The 22,739-nt window shown below is 36.3% G+C and overlaps 1 protein-coding gene across 1 annotated transcript in view; it reads left to right on the forward strand.

Moving 5' to 3' along the window:
- The window catches only part of CPNE7 (copine 7), a 2,789,522-nt gene that overhangs the window by 1,511,042 nt on the left and 1,255,741 nt on the right, over positions 1-22,739 (forward strand). The window contains exon 5 of the mRNA XM_044081847.1: positions 2,675-2,749. Coding sequence (XP_043937782.1) covers positions 2,675-2,749 — 75 coding nt within the window. The remainder of the gene's footprint in view (positions 1-2,674; positions 2,750-22,739) is intronic.

The following is a 22,739-nucleotide window of genomic DNA, read 5'->3' on the forward strand; positions in this document are numbered from 1 at the left end:
TGTTTAGACTGTATTTCTCAGAGGTCCAGGCAAACTTGTATAGCCCATGGCTGACCACGTTTACTGATGATTGCAAATTGGGTGCAACTATGTTAATATACTGCAGAAAGGTTTAATGCAGATTAATGATTGATGCCAAAACCACGGATTAAAGCTAAATGCCAAAAAATGCATTATTATTCTTGGGAAAGCTGACATCCCTGCTAATTACATTATGCACAGCACCCCTCTAAGTGTAGACCCCATGGTGCATGATCTGGGTAGTCAAGTTGACAGTAATCTGAACTTTGACAACCATGTATCCACAGTAGTAAGGAAATCCTTCTATGTGGCACATCTTATAAGTAAAAACATGGCATCTAGATCTAAGGATATTGCAATTTCATTATACTTGGCCCTCATCAGACCAATAATTGAGTTCAGTGCTCCCTTCTGCATTTACCTCACCAGACACCTGCAACAATTGGAGAGACCACAGAGGTTTCTTACCAAGAAATTACAGGGCACACAAAACAAGTCTTAAGCAGAAAGACTGAAATCCCTGTCACTGTATTCTGTGTTCTACGGGTTGCTAAGGGATGACCTGTGTCTGGTTTACAGAGCAGTTTCTGACATGGCCCTGATGGAAATGCTACACTTTTGTAAATCAAACTGCATGAAGGTCACTCACTCCAGGGATCTCTGACATGAACAGGTCATGCTGGAGAGATAGATGCATCTTCCAGAGACTGACACTTTTCTGGAACAAGCTTCCAATTCACATGAAACAAAGCCAATCCCTGACCCTCTTCAAATGTAATGTTCATCAATGGAAGGGGGATTGCAAATTTACTCCTGGGGTGGTGCCAATGTCCCTTCTGGACAGAAGAAGTCAATATTAACTACCATAGTCCCTTGCCTCTGCAAACTTCACTCACGTAACCACTGACAACTGGGACACCTCGGGATAAATATGGCTAGGCTTGTAAGGACTCTAGAGCAGTTAGCCTAGTAACCTTCTGTGAAACTATGGACCTGTGTTACCCTATTCTGTACTTTCAAACAATTTGACATCAAGAGTATACTGTCATGATTGCTCTAAATGTTAGTAATTTGTAATTTTGTGGTTTGAATTTTTTGTATGTTGCTATTGTTTGATAAGGAAAGGTAATGGCTGAAAATGGTCCACCTACTCATTTCAAATAAATAAACAAATTCAGCTTGCTGAATATTGTTTGGTAGTAAAGTATTTGTGTTTTCATTTCTTAAATTGTAATAAGCATAGCTGGTGTTCATGTAAGTATTTCTATATGAAAACATGTTACCTGTCTTAGGCTTAATTATAGAAATGTCAAACCTTTTTCTTGTGAGTGTGCATTTCTGGAATTGGTCTGGAAATGGTCAAGTGTGGTTATTGTCTACCCTGATCAACAAATTTAAATGCACAAATAAATAAACTTCCTGTGTGATGGTGTGAACTGATGGAATTTTCAGAGTCTACTTCACGATATCGAAAGCTGACAATATTGAAGCTGATATTGTTGGCACCACAACATTGAAAGCACAGAACATTGTGCAGGTAAACGGAAATCTCCATAGGGGGAGATTTCCATTTACCTCAATGTAGTGCGGTCTTGGAGTTGGAATATTTAAGTAGGGGGTGTGGGGGTGCAGCCCCCCGGGGGCTTGCTTCCTTGCCTATGCTAGTTATTTTTTATTTTTGTTTGTTTTTTTTAAACGTTAGTCGAAGTTTTACTACATCGATTATTAGAGGTCAACCTTTAGTGATTCGATGTAATACGATTTCGATAACGTGATATAGATGCAATTTGAAGATGTATAGACAGGAGGAAAATGCAGTAATTAAAAAAGTATTAGCATATCTATACTTGTGAAGAACAATATATAAAAGTGGTGGTAATAATCATGGCAGTCAATGAAAAGTAAAAAGTATATCCGTTATTATTCTCACTAGTGGATGGGCAAAACTAATGGACTTCAAAATGGCATGAGTTAGAGCAGCTATTCATTTTCCAGTCTGTCATTCAAAGGAATACCCACATGAGCTCTGGACAATAAAGAGGTTTATTATGTCTCTTTAAAGGTAGGTGAGCATCTATTAGGGCCACGTTAAAATAAATATATTATTTGGGATTTATATATTATGTTATGGCATTTGGAAAGTTTTAAAAAATAGAGGTGGAAGTTAATTAAATTTTTTTGGAATGTATGATTCTGTATTTGTACTGGGGGCACAGTGGATTATAACACAGGATTTCTCTTTACAAAACAAAAATGGACAGTTTGAGTAGTAGCTGTAAGTGCATCCTTATTGTTTCATGTACTTGTCTGATAAAAAAAAGATAAAATTAGCACATAAACTACTAAGCCATTTACAGTCATATTTAAATAAGGCATTCTTGTTTAGCCATGATTACTGCCCTGCTTCAGGAGAAGGATTTATGGGCTGTCTTACTGCTTTGGCCTTACATTCAGCTTTTTCATGAGTGTGCATCTCTGTTAATTTTGCCCCCCGCTACCTTTTCTTCAAGTAGAATGAGAAGAGAAGTATTGTGCTAACTAACTAACCAGTGTTTGGAAGAAATACAGAATGATGTGTTTAATCTGGAAGTTAAATCTTTCTTGTATCACTTTCCTTTAATCATCACCTCCTGTTTGTCTTGTCTTTTGACAGATTCTTGCAGAAGAAATTACTGGGAACAATGGTTATGTGGAGCTGTTCTTCAGAGCTAAGAAACTGGATGACAAGGTACGATGGTTTATTGGTCTCAGTCAGTAAGATCAGTATATTCATAATACCTCAGTGCTCAAACACCAAACTTCTAATACACACACACACACACACACACACACACACACACACACACACACACACACACACACACACACACACACACACACACACATATAGATATAGATATCTGTACACACACACACACACACACACACATACACACACACACACACACACACACACACACACACACACACATATAGAAATAGATATCTTCACACACACATATATAGATATAGATATCTTCACACACACATATAAACACATACATATTAGTTAAGGATGAATTGACCTACATACTTGACATGTTTCTTCTTACACTGTTGTATCACTGCAGGCCATCCTCTGTCACCACTATATCACCTAAAACTGCAGTCGTATTACCAGGCTTTCCTTTGCTGGATTCCTGTATCCCATTTTGATGCTCATTGCAGATGTTACCCCAGTGAAGTCACTGCTATAAATTTATTCCCAGTATGCATCACTTACTCTGCAAAAAAGGGATGTCCTTTATTACTATGTACCACATGCTTAAGCATTATAATGATGACTAAGTTTCATGTTGATATCTGCTTGCATCTTTTTTTTTTCAAGTATTTCTATCTGTGCATGCCTCTAAGCAAATTCTTTAGCTAAACTCCTCTCAAAATATTCACAGGCTGCCCTGAGAGTAGGATGTTGTCCTTAGAGGGCTTTACCTGTTCATAAATAATGAATAAATGAATGAATAAATGGCAGTACAGTACAAATTAACCTTACCTGATCAACAAACATAATGAATGAATGAATGAATGAATTCTAATCATAAAAATGTTGTGTTCACAAAATGGATTCATAAAAATTCATCTTGTAAGCAAAGGTTGAGAAATACATTTGTTCAATCCATTGTGAGAACACATAACAGAAGGTTTTGATCTGAGATCTGATCATAATGCCTTGAAAGATGTGAGGAGCCTTAGCAACCCTGAGTTACTGCCAGTTAAAAAAGTCTGAGAACAAAGTGTCTAACAACCTTTCAAGCTGATAACCAATTCAACGTGAACTTCATTTTGGTTATTATTTGGGAGCTGGCACCATGAGTCCCACCCATCTTGGTCATGGTAAACAGCTAACTGCTCTCCCATGAATAAAATGTTCTTCACTTCTCCTTTATACCCTTATGCTTAAATTAAATTGGCTGGTTACCTGCATGTTAAGATCACTAGGGTTAATGTTCCTTGATACCCATAAATATAAACTGTGAACTAATCACCGAAACTCGTGCAATTCATTCTCTGTTTACTTATTCACCTTCCTAAGGGCCTTGTTTTAAATGATTGCGATGTTTTTTACAGAGCTGAGCTGGACTTGCACCATAATTATGACACTGCAAGCTTTGGTTTGTTAAAACGGAGAGAAAGTCTTATATAAGAACACTGCTATAACAAGGTTATTTTTCTCTCAATATTACACAGTAGTCAGTGGCAATACATTATATGCTATTCACTAGTTGCAGACCATATTACATATGTAGGTCTGTGTGACTTCATTTCAATGGTCTTTCATTACATATTGTGCGATTCCAAACAAATTAGTCAACCAGATAGGAACTTGTAGAGTCAGTCCTGAAAATGGATTCCTATATCTAGCAGGTTTTATCCCGGTAGCTGATCATATATGTATTTTATATATTTTATTTTTCATTTAGGTAGGTGGACTGGTCTGCTAGGTTTCATGTTTAGCCATGACCTTGTTGCAAAACAATTTGAAACAATACAAAGAACACATTGCGCATACATGCACAATGTGTACAAACAATCATTCTTAGAGAGGCATTTGTAAATAGTTGAATCTGGTTTCTCAAAATGGAAAAGGCAATGTTTTAGGATTTAAGTTTATGTCTGAAATTCAGTTATTTTACTTTAAAAAGGATAGGAAGGAAGTATCTATAGAAGGAGATGAGAGAGTCCATCAAACTTTAAACTGAAACCGTTTCCTAAGTTAACATGATCAGAATTATAAATACTATTTTGTGTACATTGGTTCTATTTTCTTGTTTAATATGGTTATAATTCAATTTTATTGCATAGATCACTATGATTGCACACCCATATTGGTAAAAAGGCAAATTAGTTAAGCACTACTTTAGCACAAGACCTGATATTTACAGTGCTTAGAAAGGTACTTAACTATTTGTTAAGCACCTTTCTAAGCACTATTAATGTTAGGTCTCATGCTAGGCATTAAGAACTGACAGTGCCAGCCTCTAAATGACAGCAGCAGAAGTAAAAGCTTTATTTCTGGATTGATGTATATCTGTCTCAGCTTACCTTGTCCCTCATAAATTTGTTCAAGTTTCTGGTAAAGCACTAACAACTGCAGTCAGTCAAAATGTCAGAAACCGAATTTCATATGTCTTATTGTTCAGAAACATATTGATTCAAAATCTGTCCTTTTATTAACATTTTAATTAAGTTAATTATATTTAAAAACTTTGCATGCTTTTGATCGTTTGTCCCACTCACAAATGTTAAGCAAATAAGATGATTGGTGTTCTGATACTGTTGTTTTTGGCAGGGCTCACTAAGAACTTTACTGCCTTTCAAAGCTTGTAAAATACTCTGTGCTTTTTTTTAATTTATTTTTTCTTTAACCAGTAGTACAAAGAGCACATAAACCTCCATGCAGGACAAAGAATTATGATTGGGTCTCTAGTTGTAACCGTTACTTGGGCATTCATGTCTCAAACATATAATAATGTAGTTACAGTCTACCTGATCATAATTCTCCATATGGCATATGATATGAGATTGATGTAAGAAAATGTTGCTAGTTTCTTCTTTTTGGTTTATGCTACTTTGTTGTTTACCATAATAACATTGTTGAATTGAAAAAAGGAAGAAAAAATTAATTTCGGACTGTGAACATTTAGAGCATATTGATGCAAGACATTTATTAGGAAAAGAAACAAATGAAAGTTGAGAGAGACAGGTGAAGCAGAAAGTTAACAGTTTGCATAAATTGTCTAAGTATTTATGAGTTATTACAGTATTAGAAGAGTATAGCAGATGGGACACTTACTGGCACTGGTGTTGCCTGAGTATTTATGAGTTATTACAGTATTAGAAGAGTATAGCAGAGAGAGAGAAATACAAACTTGTTTTTCTTGGGACTTGTAGACCCATGGCTTTGCCACATGTTCATTGTATGACTATCTACTTCCGAGCAACCTCTTCACATGCTAGGTCTAAGTATAAGGCTAGTCAGGGTATGGGCTCAGACCATGAATGAATGGCCTGAATAAATGGTTATGATTTTATGGCCCTTCTGATAGCTGAACAAATTTTTTTGTTTATAATATACAATTGTATGGTGAAGATAATTGTTTAGAATAGATTCATGCATGCTTGCATCAACAATCAGCCTCATAAAACTATTGAAACTCTGTAGCCTTTATTCCTGAAAATTTCTTTTTTTTTAAATCCATATTGATACCTTCTGTCATCTAGGGCGGCCATGGTGGTGCAGCGGTTAGCGTTGCCGCCTCACAGCAAGAGGTTCTCCTGTTCGATTCTCGGCTGGGGTGCCTTCTGTGCGGAGTCTGCATGTCCTCCCTGTGGTCACGTGGGTTTCCTCCGGGTGCTCCGGTTTCCTCCCACATCCCAAAGACATGCTATAGGTGGATTGGACACTATAAATTGGCCCTAGGTGTGAGTGTGTGCATGTGTGTGCCTTCTGTGGAAGGTTGGGCACTGGGCTGGCAAATCGACACCATAAAACTCCTCTGCCATGGCGACCCCTAACCAGGAAAAAGCCAACAGAAGAAGATACCTTCTGTCATCTGTAGGGAGCATTGGATTGCTGGCCTCTGAACAGCTTTTGTGAGTATTTTGTATAACAGTGAAACCACTTTAATTTTACCCAGTAATCAAATATTTAATTACATACAGTTCAAAGCTCAGTACTATTATATAATATGTATTGCTTTATCTGACTCCTGGTCATCTAAGTAATGTACATATTTTAACCAATTTGCATAATTTTATATAATTCAATAGCAGTGTGAAAATATTTGTCTTGTTTTATCTCAAATTTTTTTATCATATTTTGCAGTGCTTACTATTTTAATGATCACCTGAATATTTATCTGTCTGTCTATATATATATATATATATATATATATATATATATAGATAGATAGATATAGATATATATATATATATATATATATATATATATATATATATATATATATATATATATATATATCAATCTATATGTGTACTACTTATCCATTTCACTATCTGTCTACCAAGAAAGTCCAATTGGGCAAGTCAATTTTCAACAGAAGCTTAGGGATAAAATCTCAAACATGTAAATTTAAGATACTCATGACAATACATTTTTTTTTACAATGATACATTACATAGATAACGTTTAAGACATCTAGAAACAAACGAGAATAGGTCTTGATTGAAAAGAAACATTGGTTAAAGTCAACTTACTTGGTCAATAAAAGTATATTAAAATGAAATAAATGCATACATTCTTAATGCTTCATCTTCTTTTCAGGATTTTGCTTATAGAGGTTACACTTTTGTATTTATCTATTGTTGCAGGTCAAATTGCACTTGTTTAACCATTTCTTTCATGTTTATCATCACTATCAATTTCATATTTTTAAATGGGACCAGGATATTGTGTCAAATGTTACCACCACTTTTCATTCAAGGACATTCTTCTTGCCTTTGAAAGTTGTTTCTAACTGTCATATTGTAGTTATTGCACAATTTATTTATCGTATAGATGTCCTTTTCTTTTCTTGCCTTCTTTCTTTCTCTCCCAGATCTGCTTTACAAAGCTATTTTCTGATTTCCTGCATATGACTGAGCCACTGTAATCTCTTTTCATTGACATTATTTGCAGTTAATGCTACTTTGGCTTCTTTTCTAATGTCTTCATTTTTCACCTGCCCTAGAGTGTGCATTCTAATGTTCTTTAAGGCACTTCATCACTTTAGCTTTCTGCAACAGTCGTGCCTTTACTGCCCAAATATCTGTTCCATACAGAAAAAATGGCCACGTCACTGTTTTGCATACCCTGCTTTTCATCTTCTTTGAAATTCTCGAGTCACACACTTCCTGCAATATTTTGTGACATTGAGATCAAACACCTCTGATTCTAGCTTTGACCTTCTCAGTTTTTAGATTCTTCTGTGTTTCTCTATTTTCTGCCATGACCACTGCCTTGTCTGTACTTTTTAATATAAGGGTCCATCAGTTAGTAAGTTATCTTATTGGTGGGATACTGGATTGTTTAAATTATATAAAAGAAAAAAAAGAATGTTTCATAACTTCATAATGAATTTATCATCTGTGAATAAATTCAGTTTGATATTACTAAAGAGCTTAAATATCAAATAAGAACTACAAAATTGAAATATGAAACTTTATTGTTGCCCTCTTTTAAGAATAAAAGCATTTAAATAAATATATCAATGTATATGTTAAAAATGATGTTTGCTTAACATCTATATTATTTAATGGAAAGATTGAATCAGATCCTATTAAAATGTTGAATATATTCACTAGATTTTTTTCACAATGCTTATCCTTTGACCAAGTTACCACTATATAAGAACCCGTCCCAATGTCCGGCTATATATGTCCTACTATATTGTTGTATGCTAATTTAGAAGCTCTTAAAGATATGAAGAAGTATACAATGGGTCCAGATTTGATACTTTCTGTTTTGATTCACAACTTAAAGGATGACATTTTGCCTTTGTAACATCAGACGTTTAATAGTTTACTCAGAAACTTTGTAGTGCCCCACATTTTGGAAATGTTCAAATATATCATCAATTAACAACAAGGGTAATAAGTCAGATATATCTGTTTATTGACCTATTAGCTTATCATCTATATTAGGCAAATGTTCTGAAAGATCTCTATTAGAAATACTACTGTATCAGGAAAATAATTCAAGTACAATTGATATATAACAACATGGCGTTAGATACGGTAGGTCAACATTAACTAACCTAGTTGAGTTTTATGACCAATTTACATTATCTTTGGACTCCACAGCATCAATAGGCATTATTTATTTGGACTTGGCAAAATGTCATGGTTCGATTAAATCTACTCTTGTAAATACATCTATAATGAATTTAATACCATTTGATTATTAGCTGGCTTACTGATCATTTGCTGCATGTATCAATTAGAGGTCAACTATCAGACTGGCAGTGTCAACAGATATGCCCCCGGGACCAGTGTTGGGTCCTTTCTTATTTAATCTAGTTTTGTCTACCAGTCCTATTAGTAGTTGTACCTGGGAAGCCAAATATGCAGGTGACTGTATGTTTGGTTTTATAGTTTATTGTAATTGGGATCACTCAATAATCTTTGGATTATTGTTAAAATTCTCCAGGTCGGCTAACAATTTTAGTTTGAATCTTAGTATAAATAAATGTAAAGTTTTGTATCTTAGTAGACCATCTATTAAATATGATCTGTCTGAAACTAACTGCTATAAAGATTTAGGGATATTTATTTCATCAGAATTTCCTTTAATCATGGTCTTTCTGACTTTCTTATGTTTAAAACCTTATCAGTAAAGATGGGCACAACTTAGTTAATTTGTATAAAATGTATATATATCCATTTCTGGAATAGAATAGTCATTTTTGTAGTTTCAACAGAAGTCAACTTACCGTGCTTGAATCTGTAAGAGGAAGTTCACTAGGAGAATACCTTCCATTAGACTCTTTGATTATCAAGACAGATGTCTTAAATTTATAATCTGAGCATTTCAGGCACACAAGAGGTCATAGGATCATAGGATCATAGGAGGTTACTAGGCTATTGGCCATGAAACCCTTATAAGCCTAGCCAAGAGTTTAGCCCATGCTTAGACAAGTCAGCACCCAAAGCCCCTGTCCAGCAGGGACACAGGTGGAATCCCAGGTGTGTATTTTCTGTTTCCCATCCAGTTAACCAGGTTGCGCTTAAAAAGGGATAATGAGGTACTCTGCTTGACGTAGAGGCAAAGTCTATTCCACAGATGGGGGAGTCTCTGGGACACAAATCTGTCCTGCCAACAAGTCCTATTAATATCACAGACCAGGTTGAGGTCATGTGTATGGGTTGCTCAAGTGGAGTTTGAGTTGAGAATATGCACCAGTCCCATCAAGGCAGGGTCTGAGATTGCTTTGCATGCCAGAAAGAGGTCACCTCTGAGGAGTCTGTATGAAACTGAGTAGAGGGGCAGGGCTTTTAACCTATCTGTGCAGGGTAGATGTTTGAGGTCCTGGATTCTCCCGGTGAAGAACCTCTGTGGTCTGTCCAACTGCTGCATGAGCTTTGCTAGGTACATTGTAAAGGGGGTGGCATTGTACTCAGTAATTGGCCTTATAAGGGAAGAATTCAGGGATGTTATGACCTCTTTGCCCCTGGATGAGATACCCTTACTTATGAGGTGGGCGATGTAGAAAGCTTTCTGTACAATGTACGCAACATGGTGGTCAAAAGTCAGGTTACTATCAACCTGGGTGCCCAAATCTCTCACTACTGATTGAGTACTTAGGACATTGCTATTCATGTGATAATATGTGGGGACGTCACTCTCCCCAAAAGGGATGATGATGCAGTTTTTGGCATTGAGCTTGAGGCCATGTTTCTGGCACCAGTCATTTGTTTGGGTGAGACCCTCTTGGAGGACGCCCATATCACTTAGGGATTTGATGACTGCACCCAGCTTGAAGTCATCTGCAAACTTGGCCAGCCATTGCCCACTGGTTTTGGCCTCCACCTCAAAGAAGTATATCCTGATGTCCCAAGACAGATCCTTGGGGTACGCCGCTCATTATGGCTCAACTGCTTGAGGTGGCTTCCCCTATTTTGATTAGGTGGGCTCTATCAGTGAGCCAGTTTGCTACCCTCTGGTAACATATGGTTTGATGCCAGGTTGACAGAGTTTATCTATTATGCCTAAGTGTGGAATAGTATCAAAAGCTATGGTCAGGTCAAATCAACCAGATTTAACAGACATGACCTCCCTTTGACAAAGCCAAACTGTGTGGGGTCGAGTGTTTGGAGGTTGCCAATGTCCCTGTTAATGAGTTTCATGATAGTCCATTCCATGGCCTTGCAGATTCAGCTAGTTAGGCTGATGGGTCTATAGTTTCCCAGATCAGTGGATGCTCCACCTTTATGTAAAGGGATGACAGTGGCTGCCCTCCACTCAGCTGGGACAAAGCTGGTACTCAGACTTTGGTTGAATAGGGTGCCTAATGGTGCTGCACGTTCATGCCTGAGTTCATGTAGGATACAGCCTGGGATGTTATCTTGTCCCATGGAGGCTGTATTTATTACCTTTGAGAGGGCAGTGATGACCTGTTCCCTAGAGATAAGGGGTGGGGGCAGGTACTGGGGTTGTCCTGATTTACTGATGGGGGGGACAGAGGGGAGAAGTTTTTGCTGAATCTGTCAGCCAGTACATTGGCTTTTTCTGCAGCATTTGTGTATGTGGTGTCCTTGACCAGGAGTTCTGAACAGATCTGGGTGCTTCCTTTGAGATTGCAGACATATGTGAAGAAGGCCTCATGATTGTCTCTAGGAGATGTGGCTAATTTGGACTTGAATTTGGTTTTAGAGGATTTTACTTGTACTCTTATTTGCTTGTTCAGGCTAAGGAGAGATTGCTTCCAATTGGGCACCTGCTCCTTCTTGGTACTGGACAGCAATTTTTTTCCTTATGTTATATAGTGTATTTATTGCAGATGTCCACCAGATAAGTTTACTCTTCCTTGCAGAGGATGATTTTGTCCTGTCAGGTATTCCTGATTCCATGCATCTATATAAATGCTTGTATAGTAGATTGGTGAAGATTTGGACATTGGTGCCAGTTCCTACAGTGGGATTGGGAGCTATGAAGCTGTTTATACCATTCATCAGAAGATTGTAATCAGCTTTGGAGAAGTTTTTTTGTTTGACCCTAGCTAGAAGGGGGTCAGAGGAGATGGTGACTTTGAATGTGACTGCTTTATGGTCAGATCTTACCAGGGAGGATGATACTGTAGGGGTGCTGCAGTGGTTACTCATGTTGTATAATACCAAGTCCAAGATATTATAACCTACTATAGCGGTATCAACTAGCTGTTCCAAGGAATTTGCATTGATAAAATTGAGGAATCTCTGGGCATTTGTGTTCTGGCATGAATACTTTTTCAATCACTGGTTGGGTAATTAAAATCACCCAGGACCAGGGTAAAAGGTTGAACCTTGCTAAAGTTGAAGAGGTCCAGTTAGGTGGAGTGGGCATCCTGAGTCAAATTGTATTTATTTTATTTATTTATTTAACATTTGTTTACCAGGATTGTCCAGCTGGACAACTGGTGTCCATTTTCAGTGGGGTCCTGGGGACAAAAGCTCAAGACATTACAGAAAGTGAAATAATGACAGTGATAAGTTACAAAAGTATAGAATGAGATAAAGAGAAAGAATTTTGCAGTAGCATACTTGGAAACACAGTAGATGGAATTTATAAAGAAGTCTTATTCAGTATAGTAGAACAAACTATAACAAAGCACTTGCAGGTCTTAACAGTATATACAATATGTGCAGTAAACCAGGTTGTAGTTATATATACACAAAATGTACAGTAAGCCAGGTAGTAGCAATATATACAGTATGTTCAGATATTATTGGTTGTTAGACAAGTTGGTGAGACCCCTCTGGGTCATAAGGGAATTCTAGTATGGACAACAATAAGGTAAACTGTAAGAGTTGTTTTGATTTCGGCGGGGTAGGTTTGTGGGCCTGTAGCTAACTATAATTTGAATAGCGGTCTTGTCAATGGTTAACTGCCCTGGAGTGTCTCCTCTGCGTCGTACTATTTGAAATGTCTGGAAGCATGTGTGTGCCTTTAATATATATTGAAAATCCACCTCCTTTGGCTTTGCTGCTCACAGTCTGGAGTCTGAATGTATGATAGGATGAGTAACCAGATAAGGCTGGGCTGCCCTCCGTAGCTTTGATCCAGGTTTCTGTGACTGCACAAATGTCAGCATCTTCCAGGATTAAGAATACTTGCAATGAGTGTAGTTTCATATTTATACTCCTAGAATTTAGCAGCATGACATTTAATTTGCGTTTTGTTGAAATTTTTATGTTGGTAGTATCAACCTCATGACTTTTCCTAAAAAAGGCACTATGGAGGAGGCAAGGGCTTTGCCAGAAGCCTGAAGCCCAATTGAGACAGATGCAGGCAATTTCTAGCAAAACATCGTGGTCTGTCGATCATATCTTCCCAGGCTGTTAGGTACTAGACCCCACCCCTCCCTGGAATGACACCAAAAACTAAGCCAATTGTTAAAGTCAATAATTTTCCGTTTGTATTGAGGCATCATTCTGGGTAATGGTAGAATGCTGCTTAAGGCTAGGTACATACCTGCCTGGGACACATATTCAGTGAGTGCAATCATGTCTCTCTTCATATAATCCAGGGAGGTATATCTCAAGTTGTTCCCACGAACATGGACTAGGACAGAGTCATAACAGTACCTGTTGTTGAGAGACTTGGGTGCATGTGTGATATGGTGGATTCTGGCACCTGACAAACAACTAACCATGACTTTCTCCTTATCCAGTCTGGTGACAGGCACATCTGTGTGTCTCACAATGGAGTCTTCTATGACTAATATGTTGAGTTTATGGTTAGGCCTTAGTGGTTGCGAGACACTGGTGTGTGCACTATGCATGGTATGTGGTGTGGAGGGTTGTGGAGTTCTCATGTGTTTTTGCCTCTAAGGTCTCCTTTGTTTGGGTTTGTTTTTGTTGAGAACCTCCACATATGAGGGTGTGTGTTGTGTAGTTGGGGGTGGTGTTTGAGGTGTAATGATTGTGTTGACAACCTTAGAGTGCCAGATATACTGGCTTGTGAGGGAGAGAGCATAGATTCTAGCTTCTTTATGTAATTGCATCTATGACAAATTGTGTTCTTAGGTGGTAGTAGTAGATGGTTGTTTTTGTACATGAGGCAGTTGCTACAGGATGCCCATATCAACTAGGCTGGCAGGAGAAACCGTAGGAAATTGTCCATCCATATTGGTCAGAATCTGAGGAAGAGAGGCCAGGGAGAGCTAAGGGGTAGACCTAAAGCCCAAGTGCTTAAACCAAAACTAAGAGGCTTAGAATAACACTTAAAATTTAAACAGGCTAAAAACAAGCAGTAATAAATGCAGCAGAGAAGATGCAATTGAATACTTTAGAGAACAAGTAGCAGAAAAACCAAGATGAAGTAACAGAGTAGGAGGAGGAAACACAAATACTGTTAGAATAGCTGAATCAATGTTTTTTTTTAGTAAAGTGGAAAGGGAGAAAGGAGGAACAGAAGATAATTCAGGGTTATGAAACTAAGGGGGGTGGCCTTCCCAAATGATCTGTCTGCATTAGGTAGAATGAGTAGACTGGGAGGAGTGTCCCAGATCAAATTTATAGTAGGCATGAGCAACTGCAAAGCCACCAAGTATAAAAACAAGAAACCAATAAGGAGGGAGGGAAAAAAACTATGCTACTACTACTAGCGACACTATTTTAGGCAGAATACACTACAGAGAAATCACTACTTTAGCACAACAGAAATACAGTAGTGAGACACTAAATTAAAGTTTTAAACAGATAAAGGTGCAAGGAGAAAAAGTAGGCAGCATACAATAAAAAGTACTATAAATGGTTAGAATAACCAGTAACTAGTAAAATAAGCAAAAACAGGATACTTATTGTTATATATCACAGTTCAGAGTTGTGGTCAGTGCCCCTCCTCTGTTCATCTTAGTGTGAATAAGCAGAAAGCCTCTCAAAGGTACAACCTGAAACAACTTAAAAAAAAAGCTAAGAAGACTCAATGAGTGCTTACTCCAAGCCCTAGACCAGCCAACCTTTACCAGCCAGTGGCCAATCAACACAATCCTCTCAATAACATGAAGAAAGGCTTCTGCTAATCCAAGATGGCCTGGAACATGTGCTCAGAACAAACAGCCACTGCAAACAAACAACCAGACCCAGAAACAGCAAACCTGAACTGGGCTATGCTACAGCTACTAGCTACACTATTTCAGGCAGAAAACACTACAGAAATGTATTATGTAAATTAGCACAGCAGAAAAACAGCAGTAATACACTAAATGAAAGTTTTAAACAGATAAAGGAGCAAGGAGACTCTAGAGAATTATTTTTAACTGCAAACAAATCAGTTATATGATACACTCTTTGGCAGGAAATCAGAACAAACAAACAAATGCTTCACAAATGGAGAACATTTCCAGTTAATACCTTTCAAACAGTGAAAGTAACTAAAAAAGCTTTACAAACAGTGTGACAGTAACAACAGTGATTTAACAGGCCCTGTAAGGCAGACAATTTCAGTACAACAGTACAGATTAGTTTATAGCAATAAAATGTAATTAGTGCCTATAACATCTACCACGATGAAATGTTACAGGCAATCAGATTCAATAAATTTAACATTAAAATCCCCAAAAATAAAACATCAATAAAGTATAATTTTATAACACAAATTTTTCCAAGATTATGTAATCAGTTGCCAGTTAATGTTAGTTTGTCTCCAAATATTGCCACTTTGAAATCCAAATTTGATCTCTGAATTAGAAATGTTGTTTATAATGTAACCTTTGTTGAGTTAGTGTTCCTTGTTGGCCCTTGAGCATGCACACTGTAATTAAATTATGAGAACATATGAGCTTCATTGCATGTGTCTTTGGTTTAGCTTGTTGTTTATAATTCTCTTATTTTATGCATTTCTTCTCCTTCTCACATGTTTCTCCACAGTGTCACCATAATAAATATGTGTGTGTATGTGTGTGTGTGTGTGTGTTTATATCTATATCTATATATATATATATATATATATATATATATATATATATATATATATATATATATATCTATATAAATATTTTTATATATCTATATATCTATATATATATATATATATATATTTATATATATATAGGTTTACTTTCAAAATGTGGAAAATTCAAAACAGTTTTTCACAAAATGATCAACTTGTGTAGCTGAATTTGATAATACCAAATTACCAAAATGTCAGAATTAGTAACCATGAAATCAATATTTGAACAATGGAAGTTCCAATGTTAAAAGTCCATGTTACTCTAAATGCTTTTGCAGGGGGGAAAGCCTGCCCTGCATCCCCCACACCCCCTGCATATTATATATACCAACTCCGAGATCGCACTACTGGGAGGAAAAGGCAACATTTCCCAGTCTACACTGTGCCACAATCTCTTTCAAAATATATGACTTCATATCAGTAAATATACATATGTATCACAATACAATTTGATGGCTTACAGACAGGAAAAATAGTTAACTATCTAGATGTCACTTTGACTATTAGGAACAATAAGATAGTAACTAACATACACATAAAGGGATTATAATATTTTGGATAGTAGCAGTTGCCATCCACCACATACTTTGAAGGCTTACCTTGTAATGAATTATTGAGAGTCAGCAGGCTATGTAATGATGAAATGGGTCTAGAAAAGGAAATAATAAAAACATGTATTAATTTCAAGCAAAGGGGGTATGATGAAAATACTATTTTAGATGCCCTTCATAAAATAATAGACTCCAGCTTACTTCATAATAGTTCTTTAGTAAATAAGATAAATAATAATAGAGAATTTAATACTGTGCAGGAGTATAGAAAAGCCTGTTTTGTTACTGTATATAATATCTTGAGAGAAAATCATTGATGCCATTAGATATTATTAGTCCTACTTAATTAATACAGAAGTGATAAAAAATCTTTGTAGAACTGTAAATATCTGTTTCAAAAGAAGTAGAAATATCAAAGACATAGTGGTGCACAATGGATTGATTTCACCTGATGAAAAATTAAATCTGCAGGTTTTGGAATGTAGCACCTTCCCTTGTGGAAGGTCTTCACTTTGCTCCAATATTACCAAATGTTTTGAAAAAATAAATGGTGTAAAATTCTGTTCCACTTCTACTTTTTCCTGTATAGCTAAATCAATGGTATATGCTTTGTCTTGCCCCTGTAACTTGTTTTATATAGGGGAGACTAAAAGAATATTAAAGTTATGGTTGCAAGAACATATTAGAGACATAAAAAACAATAATGCTATGAGGCCTATAGCTTTACATGTTTTTATTTGTCATAGCAGTGACTTTTCACTGTTAAAAGCTTGCATTTTGGAACATATATCAGAAACAAATGAAGTGTTAAAGAAAAAGAAATTATTGTATAAAGAGACTTTATATATTTTAAAATTTAATACATTCTATCCAGTAGGTTTAAATTGTGAATGTAACTGTAGAGTGTTTCTCTAAAATGTATATATGATTATTTTAATTGATGGCTGATTATTTAGGTGATTGTTTGATTAATTGTATTTAAGTGAATATATGTGTGTATAGTGTGGCATATTTTGTAACTCCAGAAAGGTTGTGCCGAGGCGCCGAGTGTTATTCAGTGTGAATAAACTGTTTAATACAAGATTGGTGGCATCTTTTCACTGGCTTTGTAGTCTGGTGTGTTTTAACACATGTTTGATGTTTTTTTATATGTATCGCTAGCCTCAGGAAGGATCTTTAATGCATATCCACATTCACTGTTCCATCATTTCACAAACCTTAATTCTCCATCGTCATGTATTTCCAAGCTCTACTTACTTGTAAACAGTCTAATCTTAACAGATAAGGATCCTTGAGACTTTCTGGCATTATGTAGGACATTGTATCAAATGCATACATCTTAGGTAAATATCTGCTTTCAAATTGGACAGAATGACTGCATGTTAATTTAATCTCTTTTGGTGTATGTGATTGTATGTGACCATTGTATGTGACCATTATAGTTCCATAGGATTCTTTTCTGCTACCGTTTTTTAATTAAATAACAAATCATGACATCAATTCAAAATATTAATGTTTAAATATTAGTAATTATAAACTTTTGTATTATGTTCATTCTTAAACTCCCTTCAGAAACCATAAAGTTACCAGATGGAGGAGCATTACTTATTTTATGCTACCAGCACAAGATTCTTTAACATGGTCGGCACTACTCTGCATAAGCCAAAGAACAGAAAAGTACAACCAAGAACAGGTTTTTAATCAGAGGAAAAAGCAACATATAGTGCAGATCTGTGCAGCAAGAAAACAGATAGAGAACAGTATATATGCAACTGAGCCACGAGATAGCACAGTTCTCAGATAGCTATAATGTACAAAGCTGTCTGCTGAAACTGTAGCATATTATAGCTGTAGAGCTGATCTGATAACAGAGAGCCAGCCAATATAAATCATACAATGTATGCAGGTATATACATACATAATGTATTTATTTATGTTTATTTGTTAACCAGGTAGAAAACTGATCTATTTAGTCTGTTTTCACGTTCAGTCTAGGAGGCAAAGTCATTTCTAAATACAGGTCGAATATTACATTGTTAAGTAGAAAGCAGATCATGTAATTTGATGACAGACTGTCTATTACTCAGCCTGTTACTTCCTAACTGTCAGAATGAGGTATGTTACCTTGTTCATAATTGCTGTGAACACAGTATATATTTGATATGGATAATGTTTTTTTACTGAGTTCATGTTTATGGCATTTTCTTTTTTAAAGTTCATTTTAAGTGCTATATATGTTCATTTACTTTGTATAGATGAGCAGTACTCAGAGACATTTCTGGCTAAATACTTCTTTAATGACTAATTTTATATGTAAGTGAAATGACTGTTTCACAGGAAAAGCACTTTTCTTGTGATTACTGTGTGATTTGCTGACTGTATTGCACATGCTCACCCCATTACATGACTACATACTACTTATGTGTACATTATATACACCAGCACCATGGACTTAGAAATGCTGCCGTTGTCAACAGAAATGTTATTAAACCTGCTTAGAAGGAGCAGCACAGACAAAAGTTCCCAGGTTATTTATGCTTCACCATTCTTGTGTTGACTGCACATGGACAACAATGCATTTGTTTAGTGCATTTGGCACTGTGTGCAAAACACTGATTAGTATCAGCACCGCCATACTCTTACGGTGTGGTTAATAACCAAGAAGACAACTTTTGTCTTGGGTGCTATCTTTTGGATGGAATTCATATTTTAGCTTTTTTACTTTACTTTTGTAGAGGTATTAATCCACGTTGGTACAGCGGTAGCGTTGTTACCTCACAACAAGAGGTTCTCCTGCTCGATTCTTGGCCGGAGTGCCTTCTGTGTGGAGTCTGCATGTCCTCCCCGTGGTCGAGTGGCCTCCGAAAGATATGCGTGAATGGGCATGCCTTCGTTGAAGGTTGGGCATCGGACTGGCAACTTGGCACCATAGAAAGCGACTGCCAATCATTAGCAGACTGGAGTTCCACCATGGCGACCCCTAACCGGGAAAAACCGAAAAGACAAACAACATTTGTGTAGAGGTATTAGGGAGTAGGTGACATATGAACTGACTGGCTGTGGAAAACTGCAAAACAGTCTGAAATTATAGTTGATCAGTGGAGGATGACATGAGGGCTTCCTTGAAGTATAGCAACAGCAAAAATGATTATAAATAAAGTGTGTAACTAATATGTCAAGTCATATAGGTGCTTTTCGTTTCGTACAAAAAAAAGAAATACAAAAAAACATATTTTGTATTATTGGTCAAGTCCAGCTTTAAGGAGTTTGTTTCATTCAGACTAGCATATATCTTTGATCCAAAAGTATGTTTTGTTAATATATTCCTAAGAAAAGATGTGCTTCTGTATTATCAAAGCAGAGTTCATCTCCTTTGAGCAGTGCATTAGTTTAGAACAGAAGCTAGGTGTTACACAAGTGGTCAGCCACATGGTCAGCCACACCTGTAAGAGTTCATAGTAAGCAGTGCCATTCACCAAACACTAAAGAGCTTGAATCATTTACTAAGAAAACTGCAAGGTGTGTATTTGTCATTGAATCTTGTTAGGTTACTTATACTGCACAGAAACTAATTTTCTGGAATGACCAGTAGTTCATTCATAATTCATTTGCAATAGAAAAGGAACATGTTGCTGTTTTAAGGAAGAAGGATATGTTTTGTTCAAATAAGATACATCTACTACAACTGTGTATAGATAAAAACTCAGTGAATGACTAAACGAAATAACTGCTGATATATCATAGGACTTTCTGATGTTCTTCTTATACTTTTCGTCTGTCAGTGTCCAAATTATTTCCCTAGCTCTTTTAGGACAGCTTTCATTCATCAGCTATGTAAAAGTGCTGGCATTTCAAGCTATCTGGCAATCACTTTATCAGAAATAAATGCAGCATGTGGAAGTACTTGTCTATTGAAAGTTCAGCCTTTAATTATGGTATACTATGTAATATGGCAGCAGAAGAGAGACAGTGCGTTTAAGTCACCCATTTGGCTAAATTTAATAAGTAGCTGCTGCCTTTCTCTGTGTGAAGTTGCCTCTTCCTCTCCACTACCCCAGGTTACAGTGTATGACACCATAGAAGTCTAGCACTATGTACAATGTAGTATACTCAAGAATAATTACCAGTTCTGAGTTACCCTTACCTTAGCTTGGCACTTCAGCACTGTGGTCATTCTGAATAAGTGTGATGCACACTGACTTTTGTTATATCACACAGCTGAATGGATGTTGAATGGATGGATTTATTTATATTTGTACTAAGCTATACATTACAAACAGAAAATGTGATAAGAATGCATAGTACAGCATTACCCTTAAAGGGATTCTTTATGAATTCCAATCTGTCCATGTAATGTCACATTTATTTTGCCCAATGATCGCAGCAAAAGACAGTATGATATTCTAAAGATGGCCATCCTTAATGGCATAAGGCATTTACCTAAACCTTTCCTATAAATGCTACTAAAAACAGTTTACAGTCTCAGGCCATTTCCTGAAAGTATCAAAGCACATGTGTGACTGTTTTATACTGTAAAGAGGTAATATTATTCAGTGTGAGTTGTGGGCACACAATGAAATATTCTGAAGTTAATAGATGCTACAAAGTAACAAACAAACAAACAAACAAACAAACAAAGTTCCACACACTGCTGAGCATAGGGCTCTAGTCTCATATATTCTGTACTGGTTTCTCTGGTATCACCCTTTCCCTAATGCTTCTCAGTCTCAGCATTTCTGTTTTCCTTCCATTGCACTCCAGCTCTGAACTGCCATTAATGTTGTCAAATTCATCAAATTCTTCCAATGCCACTTTCCAAGATTATTTCTTCATCTTCTGACATTCAGATAAAAATAATATATGAACAGTCAAAACCTTTTCCTTCCCATCTTTTCCTGTGGTGTGAGTCTTTATCTTTTTGTGAACACCTCCAAAACTGATAAAAAGATGTCTGGCAACAGACGACATCCTTGCATTGTCTGATTTCTATCTAAATTTCTTCTTAGATTTCTTTCACTAGTACTTCAGTTCATTCTTATAATATAGTGCTTTTATCCATTCAGTTCATTCTTATAATATAGTGCTTTTATCCATTCCCCTAAGTGTAACCACCATTCCTTTGTAAATATGAATATAAATAACTTGCATAACGAATTTCATCTTGACCTCCTGCTTTCTCATCTCCCCTCTTTCTCCAGTAATCTAAGTTCAATATAACGTTTCAGTGTTTATTTCTTTACCTGAAACTTTTATTAAAATAATTCTTTTACGCTAAGTTTTTTAATGTGATCCCTTGGCCTTATGAGCCAAAAGCTGCCTGTCCATTGGCCATGTACTATAAATTTTTGAAACCTATCTTTCCTTTGTACATATTTCCCTTACATGGATTCTTTTTTATCTTAGAGTCTTTCTTTACAAGTTTTTGTAGATCCTTGTCTGTACCCTACTACTAAAATGGCTAACCATTATATTAATCTTTTTTATTGGCCTATACCAAATGCCTACGATTTTGCAAATGATCCATTGTCGTTTACATATGGGCAATGTTTTTTTCTTGATGTACCAATGAAAATGGCTGAAATTTTCTACAAACCTATTCTGCATAAAGGATAATAAATCGAACACCCACAGAATGCACATAATGCTGCTACTTTTGTCTTTTTTTAATTTTTTGGAATTTCAGCAGATATCAACTTCCTTAGCAAGTCTGTCTATTTGCACCCATCCAACTGCCCTTGCTACTTTGTCCCTTGAGGTGATTCATAACCTGCCATTTTTCTCAGCAACAGCAAGTTACATTACAATAATAATAATAACAAAAGCACTAATTAAAGCAACATTCTTTCATAATAAATGGTTTCATCTAATATAATAAAAACTAGCTATTATTATGTTGGACAAAAGCACTCATTATTAAATGATGTTGCTTTATTTAGTGATTTCGCTATTATTGTTTTTTTCACTTATGCTGCCTATAATTTCCTGTGTGATATTATGTTACATTACTTTGCACCCAAACAACTGGCTGTGCACAGGGATCTGCAGTTGTTTGCAGATCTTCTAAGGTGAAGTGAATGCAGGTTGCAGGAAGTAGACTAATAGAAGTGCAAATAACATTTCTTTCACTTTATAATTCGCCTTCTTATGCTTTTTCTACCTGAGCTGTAATAATAATTAAACATTCTGATGAAAAGCTTGCTCACTTCCTTGACTTGGGTCTCTTGGTAGTGCATGATTAGATATTGACCTAGAGTGCAGGTAATACAGTCACTACTTTTTCACCTACCAGGAGTTGGAACTACTGTCTTTGTTTTCCTATGGGATTTGTGAGATACAAGGACCTCGCTGCAGCACTACCTACTGACATACCATGCTCAGGTGTCTGCTCGTCTGATTCAGTGAGCAAGCATGCTTGGACATGGCAGTACAGGTGCATTTTTTTCAAAATTAAAATGCAGTAACTTTTATGCAGGGCAGCC

The sequence above is a fragment of the Protopterus annectens genome, chromosome 8.part1, assembly GCF_019279795.1.
Source record: "Protopterus annectens isolate FY-2018-M chromosome 8.part1, PAN1.0, whole genome shotgun sequence".
Classification (NCBI taxonomy): domain Eukaryota; kingdom Metazoa; phylum Chordata; order Ceratodontiformes; family Protopteridae; genus Protopterus; species Protopterus annectens.